Source organism: Meleagris gallopavo, chromosome 16, assembly GCF_905368555.1.
Source record: "Meleagris gallopavo chromosome 16, MGAL_WU_HG_1.1, whole genome shotgun sequence".
NCBI lineage: Eukaryota > Metazoa > Chordata > Aves > Galliformes > Phasianidae > Meleagris > Meleagris gallopavo.
In genome coordinates this window covers 3,856,102-3,869,377 of record NC_139419.1, presented here as the reverse complement: position 1 = coordinate 3,869,377, position 13,276 = coordinate 3,856,102, and the positions used below count along the sequence as shown (strand labels likewise).

Below are 13,276 nucleotides of genomic sequence, written 5' to 3'. Positions count from 1 at the left end.
CGGATCAGCTTTAAGTAGGATGCTGTTGCCTATCTGCTGAGATTGGATGGGATAGCACCCAACCAGCATGGTTAAATGGTCCTTTCCTTAGCCATCCAGCAATGGTACACAGACACCACATACAGGAGCTTTGGAATGGATGTGCTTTCACTATAACAGCTGGATTCCCCAAATTTAGGCCTGGTTACTGCATGTAAGAGCAGGCGTAGGAACAGAGCACAGGGCAGCCAGCATTCAGCCCTACAGGATCTGGCTCTGCTCTGCCTGTTCACACCCTTAATGGGCAGCATGGTCTAGTATTAAATGTGGAGGTTGGTGGCCCTGCCTATGGCGGGGGCGGAAGAATCTTCATGATCCTTGAGGTCCCTTCCAACCCTTGCAATTCTGTGATTCTGTGAGTTTTCATCCCTCAGGAATCCAAGCAGCATTACACATGGTAGCGACTGGGACAGGTTCAAGTATCTCACCCAGCCCCGAAGTACAGCAGATTGGAAGCAGAACAGATCCAGCCGTGAAAGGGTGCTCTGGAGCAGGTGCACGAGAGATCATGGAAAGCACTTAGAGCTCTGTGTGGAGCCAGCTGGTCTGCAGCATGGAGCAGGCATAGGAATCAGAGCTCTCTGCTCTCACAGGAAGACAAATGCCCAGCTGAGACAAGCAAGCCAGCACCTCCAGCAATTTGTCTTGAGATAACGTCGTGGTGAAAAAAAACAAGCTGCAAAAGTTGGCTTCTGTATCTGTTATGTAGTGCTGATTTTTGAAGCAGAGATGCTTTGAAGATTGTGCTAAGGAATGAGGAAGCCCTGCTAGGAGCAGTGATGGGACCAGATCATTTTGTGGCCAAAAGCTTCTGAGACCTACAGGTAGATTCACCTGTATACAGAGGACAGAGCAGAAGCAGAGACTGATTTCAATTTTATGCGAAAGAGGCGGTGAGCATTTTATTGTGATTAGCTCCTTATCAGCAGTGTTTGGAGGAATAACAGGAGATGGGACAGCACAGAGCATTACGTCCTCTACAACACGAAACAAGGACAAAGGATTGGGAAGACTTCCCAGTTCTCAACAGCCAAAGGCAACATCTTTCTGCTAGACCAGGGCTGTCCAGGACATCTGAAGGCTCTCAGTGCTGCACCCTGTGCCATCATTAATTCAGTTAATTCTGTCCTACGGTGGCCTAACGCACATCAGAGACTAAAAGGTGTCACAGTGGCAGTGCAGTAGATGTTGCCTGTACTGACAGTCACTACTGCGGGAGACAGCTGTGTGCCTGGGGTGAAACAAGCAAACAAGCAGCAAAACACGCAGGCCACTTCTCTCTCACTCCACAAAGCTCCAGTCATTAGGGGCAACTGCTTGTCTCTGGGCTCCTCCAGTTAACTCGTCTGCAATCTGAATCACGCATGAAATCCTAAGAAAATCTAAATAAATCAGTATCAGAAAATTTGCGACAGGCATTCATCCCTGTGAGGACGTGACCACTTTAACACTTGTCAGGGTCAGAGCACATAGCTGAGGAAATAGCCCCGGACAAATCTACATCCCCAGGAGAATAAAACCAGAAGACACACAGAGCTGCCCAGCAGGCAGTAGAAGCAGGAGCAATGGTAGCATTACTTAACTATGTGCAATTCGCTCTCCCTATCTTGATTTAAATTACACTGCCAGAAGAGACTGACAGTGTCTGGAATCAAATTGCTGAGAAAAGTGCCTCTTCAGAGGGAGAGAAAAAAAACACCCAAATAACCTGAGCGCAAATGGTCTTGCAAAATGCCTATTGTGATCTGGGACAGCAGGATCTGAAGCCAGGGAATTTTCATTAGGATAATGCTCTTTTAATTATGCCAGGCCAAACCCCTAATGCCCCGTTGCAAAATGGGGATTTGCATCACTGACATTTCCAGAGTGCACACACCAATCTGGGTCTCTTTTCCAGAGCTGGGCAGGGAAAGCACCATTGATTGAAAGTCTCTGAACAGCTCCTTCAGTTCTGCAGATCGCCATGGGCTCTGGGGATCATCTTCAGGACAATAGGCTTCTTTGGCTGCATGAAACCTTTTGTGTCCAGAACCAGGGGGATCTTGAGGAAAAAAGAAACAAACAAACAGCACACAGAAGTGTCATTTAAGATGGGAAAAAGGACTTTCATGTCATGGAAAACATCCCTCCAGCCCACACACATCTCAGCCACCCCTTGTCTGCAGTGCACTGCCTGGCTTTGCAGCTGTGTTTATTGCAGAGCTGTCACTGCTGTGCACATAAAACAGCTGTGAGCTGGGGGATAGCAGCCCTCGGCTCTTGAAGCAAGTGGTTAGTGAATGCTAGCATCCACATGGAGCTGTAAGAGAAGCTCAGCACACTGCTGAAATGAGGCAAAAGCAGCCAGAATCCATCCAGGGCGCAGAAGCCAAAGAGGGGCACTGGTGCCATTTTGTTTAATGCCAAAATGTGTCACCACGAAGGGCAGTGAGGCTGTAATGGGAGCAGGAGGAGCAATAAGCTCTCTGGGAAGGAAGAAATGAAGAGAGATGCTTGGGATGAGTCTAAAGGAACAAGTATTACACAGAAAAGTGCTGGGCTCTTCTGGGGTGGAAATCTCACTATAAAACTCTGAAAACTGGTGACGGAGGGAAGCAACTTGCAGGACATGCTGCTCATGCCCCGGCTGTTCTTCTCCCCATCACGAGAAAGACAGTGCTCCCCCAGCCCTCCATGCTGCACTAAAAGCCCCACAGCCAGTGAGCCTCAGGAAATCTCAACAACATGGCTCTGAGCCCAATGTACCATCAGTGGGGGGTGTGAGAAGGCAGAGACATCCCTACATATATTCCAAAAGGATGTTCTTGGGTGAATCTTTCCCTCCCCCTCTGATCCAACATACATGACACCTTCTGAAGATGAGCCTGAAAGAGCCCCATAAACCTATGGCCACCAATAATACAATACATATTTAACTTGCCTCCCTTTAATTAAGGGCAGTTATAAAAATAATCAATTTTATGGATTGCAGAGGACTAGAAAAATGTCATTAGACTTGGGGAAGGGTGGATAGGTCACTGCATTGTTAATGGACTATTACAGTCTTTCACCTCCAGGTTAGCAGTTGAGTAGCAATCTGAATCTGCAGAGATTCCAGCCGAGCGCTTGTGCCAAGTAATAATTCTATGAGTATTTTTGTTTCATACAGCAAACGTCCTTTGAATACACTTTGTGCCCCCTCTGTTTCAATCTCCAAGCTCGCCTAGTGAGCAAAACACATTAATGGCATGGCCTTTGGTGGCAGGTGGTGCAGCAAAGCAGGTCAAGGCTGGGCACCCAGTGCTCACAGCTAAGAGCAGCAGCAGCAGACTGCAACCTGTCTGCATCACAGGAAGGTGCCACGTGTTCAGGACATGCTGATGGGTAATTCCTAGCAGCCATCACATTGCTTTGTGTTGAGCAGCTCTGTTCTGCACAGCCGATCCCACCAGCACAGCGTGGGAGCCCATGCAAACCCAAAAGCGGGTAGGAGGGAGGGAAGAAGCCTGCTCCTGCTTCACCTCTGCCTCCTTCAGCCTGCATAGCCCAAAAGCAGGAGAGACCGCTGCTTCAAATTTAGCTCAGATCATGTCTGCTCAAAAATTGTTCCGCTTTAGAGGCTGCCCGGTGGCCCATAAGAGATGTCTTCTGCTGTCTCAGGGCCTCATTGCTGCTGGCCATGTTTGTGTTGCAAAACATAGCCCTGGAGTGGGCTGGGGAGGAGATCTGCTGTGCCCAAGCTGGGTCAGGACAGATTGGCAGGGCACAGCAGGCAGAAAGCATCCCAGTGCTTAATTGCACCTAAAGCAAAGCAGAACACTTCAGGGACTTCAGCCTGATACATCCCACCAACATTTAATCTGCCTCTCTAGAGGCTGGAAAAAAAAAAAAAAGTATCAGTAAGTTGTACTGAAGCATTTAAAACAACCAAGAGCATTTAAAGGCAGATATTCCCACACGCCTCTCTAATCCTCTAAGTGAAATCTTCCTCCCTGGTTTTTGCTGTTTCACGCAGAGCCCAAACCCACAGACAAGCTTCAGTGGTCCTGAAGTTATAGTACCTTGGGGATGAGAGGGATTTAATGTGTAAGTGAGTCAGATCCCTACTTGTCCTGAGACGCAGACAAAAGAGAGCACGGAGGATCATCCCAGTGGGAACAGAGTACAAATAATGACACATCACTCCATATTCTCACCGGAGTGTCTTTGCAGGGTCTGAAAGAGAAGTTCTGCAGAAGGGCAACCACAGCCACTTTAACGACGAGGAGAGCAAATCTCATTCCGATGCAGTTCCTGGGGCCGGCCCCAAATGGCAGGTAGGTGTAGGGGTCAATGTTCTCTCTGTTTTCTTTACTAAACCTGATTACAGAAAACATAAATGAATAAGATTGGAAAGAACTGCCGTTCCGGGAGATGTCAGCTTTCAGATTTGAAGCAATGAGGGGTGTGGGAAGGCAAAAGCTTTTTGTGATTCCACGGATACTAAAAGAATGCAGCCAAGACCCTTTTTCCTGTCCCAGCAGACACCTTACTCCTCTGTTTTTATCCAGCTGCTTGGAGGTGGCCGTGAATCTCCAGGTGCATCAGGTGAACAGAGAAGACCAGAAATATGCTAACGATTTCATAACTACTCTTTTCTCAGAACTCCCTTTAAGCTGAGCCCAAATTTCAAACCCTGAAACACACAGGTCTACAGCTTCACGTCTTCCCTTTAGATCAAAGGATGGAGAGAACACAAAGACATCCTCCCCCTGCGTGACAAAAGGGAGGGCTGCTTTTGAGACACGTCAGCCATTCCTCTCCTCATCATGAAAAACAGGGGAGAACAATCAGCTTCACAGAGGAATTCACCACTGAGCATTTTAGTAATACTTCTTAGTGATCAGTTGGTTTTCATGTCAGAAAGCCTTTCACTCCCAGTGCTCGAGGTCTGGCCACATTAAGTCAGCAGTGAAGTTCCTCACTACTGATGCACCAACACAACCCTCTGATGAACTCCCAATGAGGTAAGCCATTCTTGAAGAGTCTGTGCCCATCTGCCCTTTCCATTTGTCACCTGGTATAAGGATCTAACTGCTGGAATAACTGAGGTGCAACACGCCCATTGCCAGAGTTCTCCCATTGGAGTGGCTCCTCCTGCAGCCAAGGCAGTGTTCCCGGGTCCTGGTGGTTTGTGGTGATCCCAGCAGGACACATCTCCACCCCTAAGCTTTTCATGATGCCTCTGCCATGCTATGTCTCAAAAGTGAACAAATCTGCATACTGGAGATCAAAGGCACAGACTTCTGGGCCAGTCCTCAATGTCTTCTTGGCCAGCTGAAGATGTCCCAAGTCTGCCTTGGGCTGTTGCCTCATTTTTCAGGGGCTAACAGAGCCTCCTAAACAAAGATTGTTTCATAACTGGAGTTGAAAAATTAGGTTTTATCTCCTACCCATCTTTGCCCTTCCGTCGCTGATTTGCATGGCGTTGTGCCAGTCACCCAATGGCTCTCGTTTTAATATCTGGCCATAAACCCCTCAACGTTACAGCTGCTGGGAGCTGCTCTCACTGTCGCTTCCTTCAATGCAGTTAATTAAATTCCATGCACAGTTTATGGATGTAGATCATAAAACTCCCCTCACGGTAATGCTGGGACTAGATGTCAGACATTGATAAATGCCTAATTTAAATGTTATAATCACGCATTCCCCGCTTTCTCTGCCATGTCCCCTGCCAGGAATCACGTTAAACGTGCAGCTGTCCCCCACCTGGTCCTCACCTCTCAGGCCTGAATTCCTCTGGCTTGGGCCAGTACTCCGGGTCATGGTGAAGCACGTAGATTGGGATCATGACCACCATATCCTTTGGGATGGTCACCCCATTGAACTCCACTGTCTTCTTGCAGACCCGATCAATCCGCCCCCCAGCAGGGTACAGCCGCAGGGATTCATTCACCACCATGTCCAGGTACTCCATCTGCATGACTGCATTGTACGTAGGAGCAGCCTGCGGATGTGGGGGGAGAGGAAGGCTTGCAAAATGGCTGCAAACACAGGGCTTCAGCCCTGTAGGGTTTCCAAGGCACAGGTGGGAATGACCCCAGCATCTCAGCACTCTCCTTTACCTTGTTGGGCAAGTTTGCATCAATCTCATCCTGGAGTTGCTTCTGCACATCAGGGTGTATGGCCAGGTGATAGGAGATGTAGCTGAGGGTGGAGCTGGTGGTTTCATAACCAGCAAAGACAAAGATAAGAGCCTGGGCCAGAATCTCCTCATCACTTAATGCTGAGAAGAGGCACAAAGACATGTAAGAAGCTGAAATCAAAAGTGATTAACCCTCAGGAATCCAAGATCCCATTTGTCATCCAGGTAATGCTGTTGATAACTACCTAACACCTGATAGAGGACCTGTCCAGCTGACATGGACTGGCAGCCTTTGGCAACACAGTCAGCAGCTTGGCACTGGTGTGAAGCCAGAAAACCGCTGTCAAGGTTGGCAGTGTTACTTTGCTGTCTTTGAGAGCAGAATTAAACTGGTGAAGCTCAGCATAGCCTGATCCTCATTTAGAAAATCTGTTATCTCCTTGAAGTGTGTTTCCTGGGCAAAAAAATAAAATATGGGCATGTGCCAGGAAAAATTAGAGGTGAGGAGATGCCAAGCAACTCCTCTGGGCTCTGAGTTCAGCCAGATACTGCTGAGGGATCAGTAGCCCTGTGGCAGTGGTAATAAAGATGGTACAGAATTCCACACTGGTACTGCAGCCAGGCTGCAGCGTGGGGCAACATCCAAATATCCTGTCCTTGCAGATCACAAGTTAACAAGCTTCCTGCCTTGATAGATGTTGATGAACCGGGTTTTGCCTTGGCTGATCCATTATTTTTTGAATTCAACAGTTTACCTAGGATGATCAACAGAGCTGAGCTTGTAGATGAGCAAGGTGCACGCAGCATGTGTGCGCTTTACAAAGCACAGCCAACACCACTGGCCTTCAGAGAAGACTTTGCTCTTTGTTGGATAAATAGCCCTCGGGATTTACCCTGGGAAATGAGATATAATAAAATAGGACACATATGCGATAAGCATTATTATGGCCCTGCTATTGAGACCCCCCCAGAATAAAAGACTACAGCCTTCTCCCACATCCTCTCTTTAACTAGAACCACCTGCTCTCTGCTGAGAGGACAGATCTCAAGGCATACATTTGTGCGAGTCCTTCTCCTCAGCAGTCTTGGAGCCATCCTGTGAGCTCTGTGAGTCAATCATCAGCTGCAGGAAGTCCACTCGGTTCTGGGGAGGAACAGAGGCAGTCAGAGAAGATAGGGGAGGGAGGAACCAAATCTTGTCCAGTGCAAGCTCTATGCTGAGGGACCTGCTGCACCCAGCCCTACAACTTCAGAGCGCTTGGAGGTTCAGACCAGATGATTGCATTGACTTTCCCCATGTGGAAGCCCAGGTAGGGCATGCTTCTGGCCCTTCCCACGTTTAATGAGCTGGGAGCTATTACAGAGAGAAGGAAATAAATCCACCACAGCTTCTGAAGACATGACCAGGTTCCACCTGTGCTCAGAACAGCACAGTGAAGAGAACAGGCCACCTGGGTTGGACTCACCATGTGGTATCCTTTTTCCCGTTCCTTCTTCATTTTCATGAAGAAGACATCAAAGAAGTCCATGACTTCGTTAGATAACAGCGTCACATTCATCTTTTCCAGCACTGGGATCATGAAGGGGAACAATACTGAAAGGTGAGAAAAGAACACCACACAGATTTAGAGCTAGGCCCCCTAAACTCAAAACTGGCATAGAAAGAAGTGGGGCAAATTTACACCTTTGTCCAACAAATTGCTTTTCACTGCCTTCAGCTCTTTCAGTCTCCTGATCTCATATCATGATCTGCCCTCAGTTCTGCACTGAGTGCAGCTCTCTGTGGTATGCACCAGAAGTTCTTCATGGCAAACAGGATCTCTGCATGTATGAGGCTGCAAAGATCCACAAGAGCTGCACAAAACTTGACTGTGATTTCCCTGGGGAAATATTTCTACAGACCTGCTGGGTGAATTGGATTCTACAAAGTGCTGCTCCCCTCCCCCCCCCAAATAGCAAAGAGGACTCTGAGATAAGCGAGCAAAAAGGAAATGCAGGTGGTCACCACATGTGACCAATTCATGGCTTTATAAGATGAGGAGTGTTATACCTATGAACATCAATAACGGGTTTAGGAAACTGAATTTGAGAAATTTCCTAATGTTGGTGACAAAGGGGTCACTGGGTTTGCTCATGGAGTCAACATCCACGCTGAAAGAAGTGCTGGCCACCACATCCATGCTGTAGGCTCCAAAAATGCTGAGTAGAGAAGAAAAAAAAAAAAAAAGAGTGAATGGGATGAGCCCAACCAGAGTAATGAATAACAGCCAGTCTAGGCAAAATCCCTAAGAGGGAAACTCCTTTAACCAAGGACTCGGTGCAGACACCTAACACAGCAGCTCCTGCCCTGATTTGACTGTAGCCAGCACTGTATTTTCCCAAGTTCCCCCATTTGCATTCATCCCCCTGGTTTTTCTCAGTGTAAAAAACCTAGGCTATCGTTGGAAAGCACTGGACTGTGGTGCAGGTTAACCAAGATAGCATCCTCATTCTTATTGGTAAAAAGAGATTGTGAAAATGACAACAAAATCCACATCTATGACTTGCAGGGCTTCTGGAGTGGGCTGAACTCCTTCAAAAATGTCCCCAGTAACAAGAGCTGGGGTACAGAGCACAGTTTCCCAGACTGGGCAGTGCAGAGCAGACACAGCCCAGCTAGAGGACATGGCTGCAGCATGGATGTGGGCTCTCCAAATGGCTCCATCCCACACTGAGTACAGACACTTCTGTATCTGCCCAAACAGTTACTTCTTCATGTCCAAGAGCTCTTCGTTAGCCACTTTCTTCTCAATGTTTTTCACCAATTTTTCACCATAGCTCTCAATGATAGGGAACATCTGAAATGCAAAACAAAGCAGAAGAAATTGACTCTTTCACACCCTCTAAGTAAAGCTGGTCAACTCTGCACGGCCACCTGCAACTTGCCAGGCCACAGTGACCAAGTCTATGGCTTCTAGAGGAGAGAGGAGGAGGATATGGGGAAGGTATTACTTCCAACCTCAGTCAGTGCTTTTTTTTTTTTTTTTTTTTTTTTTTACCTCTTTCAGCTTCCCACTGGTGAATGTTGGGGACAACACAGTGCGAATCCTTTTCCACTGGTCATCCACAGCCATGCTAACAGCTGACTCCAGTCTCCCACTCAGACCAAAGACCTGTACAGGGAAGATTTTACAGCAAAAGGGACATGGTTATGCAGGGCAACAGGCGAAGTTTTCCAGATCCCTTTAACAATATAGCAGTGGAAAAAACAACAACAACAACAAAACACAACAAAAAAAACCCACCACAACTAACAACAATAAGGGAGTGTTAATGTGGCCCCTGAATTCACAGCAGCTCTACCTCTACCAGCAAACAGAAATGGAAACAAAAGTGTAAGATGTGGACAGGACATCAATTCCACTGCAAACCCAGGCTGATGTTCCAGCCATACTGGCCTCCCCACTGCTCCAGCAGAGTTTCATTGGCAATACTGTCAATAAATCAGGGCATGACAGAGACCTGCTTGCTGAAGGGCCCAGAGAGACTTGGAAGCAGAAGAAACTTTTCATTCCTTGGTGCATGCTCTCTGCAGAGAGAGGAAAGCATGGATACCCACCCTGCGATTGGTAAAAGTGCTATAGCACTCCTTCACCAAGATGGTTTTGATGAGGGCGGGGTCCAGAATAGCCATTATGGGCTGCCTGCCGTCAAAAATCCTAAACCAAGAGAAAGTCATGGTCAGTGCATTGCTCAGGGTCACGCAGAGCAGAAGCAATCTGCTGCTCTGTGCAGGGACCACTGTAGCCCGCAGGGTCCACGCAGCTGCGTCCCCTCTGACAAAGCAGCCAAGGGGATGAGAAACAGTTTTATTATGCAGTAAAACAGGAGATGAGGGAAAAAAGGACAGTGCCAAACACAGACAGCATGAGCATTTCTAACCATCGACTGTGCTGTTACAGGAGGATTTTCATAGCAGCGTGTGTTCAGATAAAAGGCAGCTTTAGCAACTGGTGGCTCTAGTCAATAAATCCCCCCAAATGGCCTACCTGTGGGGGAAAGAGATCTCCCTGCATGGCCTATGAGGCAATGAGAGGGGGAAAAACTCATCTGTTTTTTCTGTTTTCCAATCAAAACTTTAAAGCTGAATGGCAGGAGCCTCGAGCCACGGCCAAGGAAAGTTGCAATCTTCAAGAGGCTTGAGAACATTTCATCTTTCCAAAAAATGTGCTAGGTTTTCATAAAGCTCCTATGGATTTTGTGCCATGCTTTGGCTTGGGTTTGAGAGGTTCCCAAGAGAAGCATGCTGAGAGCTCTGTGCCTGCCTGCACAGAACCAGGGCAGAGCAGGGAGAGAAGGCTGAAAGGGAGCTCATGCCCTGGTGCTGGGGGAAGAGGGAGCAGGATGAAACGCACTGCAGCAGCCTGCAGTTCGCTTTCTGCTTCAGACAGACAGAAGAGTGGCTTCAAAGGCTCGAGGCTCAGTTTGACACCAGCAGCAGAGTTTTTTGGGCAGGCTGCGTGGTTGAGAAGTGATTGGTGCCTTCCTACACTAATGCATCTGGAGCGGAGAGATAAAGGCACGGCTGCGCTGATGTGCTGGGTGTTGGAGGATGGGGAGATCCCTGGCCCTGAGGTCACTAACTCCACTATAGTGAGTTCTGAATGATCCCAAAGTAGGGAAAGAAAGAAAAAAAAAAAAAAAAAAAAGATTATTCTCAAAGCTTATACAAGTGTAAGTCTCCAGAACTGGCTGCAATCATCTCAGCCCTGCACTGTACTGAAATCCCAGCAGGAGAGAGTCCTGCAGAGATGGATGGAGACATTTCCAGGAATGATCCTGGATTTTCCCCATGCCCCAGCTTGTCATTGCTGGCATTAAAGCACTGGGACACATTGGCAATGTTCTATTTTGGGACAGAGAAGCACCTTAAACAGAAGATTTGCAGGGGATTTTGCTCTGCAAGTGGTAACTCACCCCCAGATTTTACCGTATTTTTCAAAGCACATCTGATCAAAATTCAGGATCCCCTGCAAAAGAGGAGACAAGAAATGAACAGTTTGAGAGTAAAAGAGCGATCAGAGCTGCTGGCAGGGGCCGGGGAGACACACAGACACTGAGGGACATTGGCACTGAAGGGAATAAAGAGCAGAGAAAGAGAACTGCCCTTCCAACTTCCACCAGCCAACAAGAACTGAAAATGTAATGTAGAGATAGCAGGATGAAACTTATGGAACACTTAATGCCATGCATCACCTAAACCAGTTAGCACATGCCATGCTGTAAGCCCAGCAAACAAAAGGTAAAATACCTCTTTCACAGAAGCTGAAGCTAATACATTTTGTCCTGCATTTGCAGGCAGTTATCTGGAGCTGGCTAACATCTTGTTATTTGGTAAGGTTTGCTAACTGGGAAACGCTACGGTGTTGTACAGAAATCTGTTCACTGGAGTTTTGAGATTGTGGAACAGAGAGTGACTGTGCAGGGATTGCTGAGGACTGACCCAAAGCACAAAGCAGCACACAATGCTCAGGAAGCAGCAGCCCTGGGTATCTAGAGGACACTTACTTCCTTTGTTTCCAAAAGCTTTTCAGCTGCTGGGTTGTGGCTAGAAATCTAGGAGGAAGCTGATAGCTTAAACTGTGAAGGGAGAGAAAGACAGAACATACCTCATTCAGATCAGCCAGAACCTAAAGGCGTTTTTTATTTCTCTGTACGCTCTTGTAGAGCTTCCTATCTGAAAGCGTTGGACTGGATGATCTCAGTGGTCTTTTCCAGCCTTAATGATTGTGCCATTGCAAGCATCAAGGAGGCAAGGACAGAGAAAACAGATGTCTTAAGTAGAGGAAAAGCAGCACCAGCATTGAGAACCTAAAGCAGACCTGGAGCAGCAGCTGCCCATACTCACCTGTTGGTACCCTAGGAATGTTCCCAAAAACGGCACAGGCTGTGGGCCAGGAATGCCCAGCTTCTTGAAGGTCTGGTAGGGCCATATCCCATAGCTGCAGAGCAAAGCCAGGGTATGAGACGCATTTATGCAGTAAGAAGAGAAGGTTCTTCACCCTGAGTGGAGGTTAGATAGCTGCTTCCTGCCACGCAGGAAAGGCTGCAGCGTTGGCCATGCAGCAGCAGACCTGCTGAGGCTGCTCCCCTTCTGCAAGGGCCCAGGACCACCTGGGGTGCACCTGAGTAGTTTACTACAGCTCCTGTGACTGACACAGGCAACCTGGCAGTTTGCAAAAGCAAAGCTGCTCCTGCTTCTGGATCCATGCAGCAAAGCAAACAAAACAAAACAGCTCCAAACCCCAGAAATTTCTCTTTGCACCCTCCCCAGGCCCCATCCCTTCCCACTAACACCAGGACAGTGCAAGGTCTCTACAGGCACCTAAAGCTCTCAGCTGGCTACCCCAAGCCATGATTCCCTTCTCTCCCCCCCACCCCTGCTTATCAGCCTTGCAAACAAAATAGAAACACCCCAAAATGGCTTTTAGCACTTGCAAACACACTTTGTACCAGGGTGCTTGTCCAGCAGCTGCTACTTACAGCACCAGGAGGCTCAGGAAAGCAACAAGGAGCAACCAAGTGATGGGGGAAAGGTCTGGAAGGAACCCCATTGAACTCACAGCACTCCTCCCACACAGCTTGGGCCTCACTATATGAGCTTTTTAATCTTGCTTGCAGCTGTGACTGTGCTCATGTGATGCAGAAGGAGGAGTCCTGTTTACTCCCTGGCTCAAACTTTAAACCTTGAGCAGTGTTTCTCCTTTCACTGAAGGGTCAATACTGTGTCAAGCCCTGTGGTTTTTATACTTAAAACTGCTGAAGGTGCAGTTTTCTGCAGGAGAAAAGGTAGTGAAAGGGGAAAATGTCTGGAGAGCACCTTTCTCCTGGCCTGGGAGCAGCGAGGCTCCTGCAGGAGGCTCAGCCCAGGTGTGCTTGTGCTGTGTTAATCCCTCTTAAGGAGGGGTGGAATAGGGACAGCCATGAAATGCTGCTGTGCATTTTCCTGCAGCTCATGGGTGGCTTTTCCTGCAGCACATGCTGTGCACAGACTAAGCACAGGCACCATGAGTGTGCTGTTTGCCTCGTGGTTTATTCACTGTCACTGGCTCCTTATCAGTGAGATCAGAGAGCTGGATGTGAGCCACTGGAAAC

The 13,276-nt window shown here is 48.0% G+C and overlaps 1 protein-coding gene across 3 annotated transcripts; it reads right to left on the bottom strand.

Moving 5' to 3' along the window:
* Positions 1-1,813: 1,813 nt before the first annotated feature.
* Positions 1,814-12,760, bottom strand: CYP3A80 (cytochrome P450 3A80). 3 transcript variants are annotated; one of them, XM_085237102.1, is made up of 13 exons: positions 12,030-12,098; positions 11,690-11,761; positions 11,099-11,151; positions 9,741-9,840; positions 9,181-9,294; positions 8,891-8,979; positions 8,193-8,341; positions 7,609-7,736; positions 7,199-7,286; positions 6,123-6,283; positions 5,778-6,004; positions 4,215-4,377; positions 1,814-2,080 (listed from the first exon to the last, which is right to left on the bottom strand). In XM_085237102.1, exons 3-13 carry the CDS (start codon positions 11,128-11,130, stop codon positions 1,985-1,987), a joined length of 1,347 nt encoding a protein of 448 aa, XP_085093228.1. In that variant the 5' UTR covers positions 11,131-11,151; positions 11,690-11,761; positions 12,030-12,098; the 3' UTR covers positions 1,814-1,984.
* Positions 12,761-13,276: the final 516 nt, after the last annotated feature.

What these genes read in the sequence shown, in the direction of transcription:
- CYP3A80 (XM_085237102.1), bottom strand. Translation starts at nt 11,130, where the DNA reads ATGTGCTTTGAAAAATACGGTAAAATCTGGGG. An exon ending in CCCGTTATTGATGTTCATAG is followed by an intron (nt 7,737 to 8,192) that starts GTATAACACTCC and finishes CTCACCTTTCAG; the next exon opens with TATTGTTCCCCTTCATGATC. An exon ending in GGAGAAGGACTCGCACAAAT is followed by an intron (nt 6,284 to 7,198) that starts GTATGCCTTGAG and finishes GCCTCTTCTCAG; the next exon opens with CATTAAGTGATGAGGAGATT.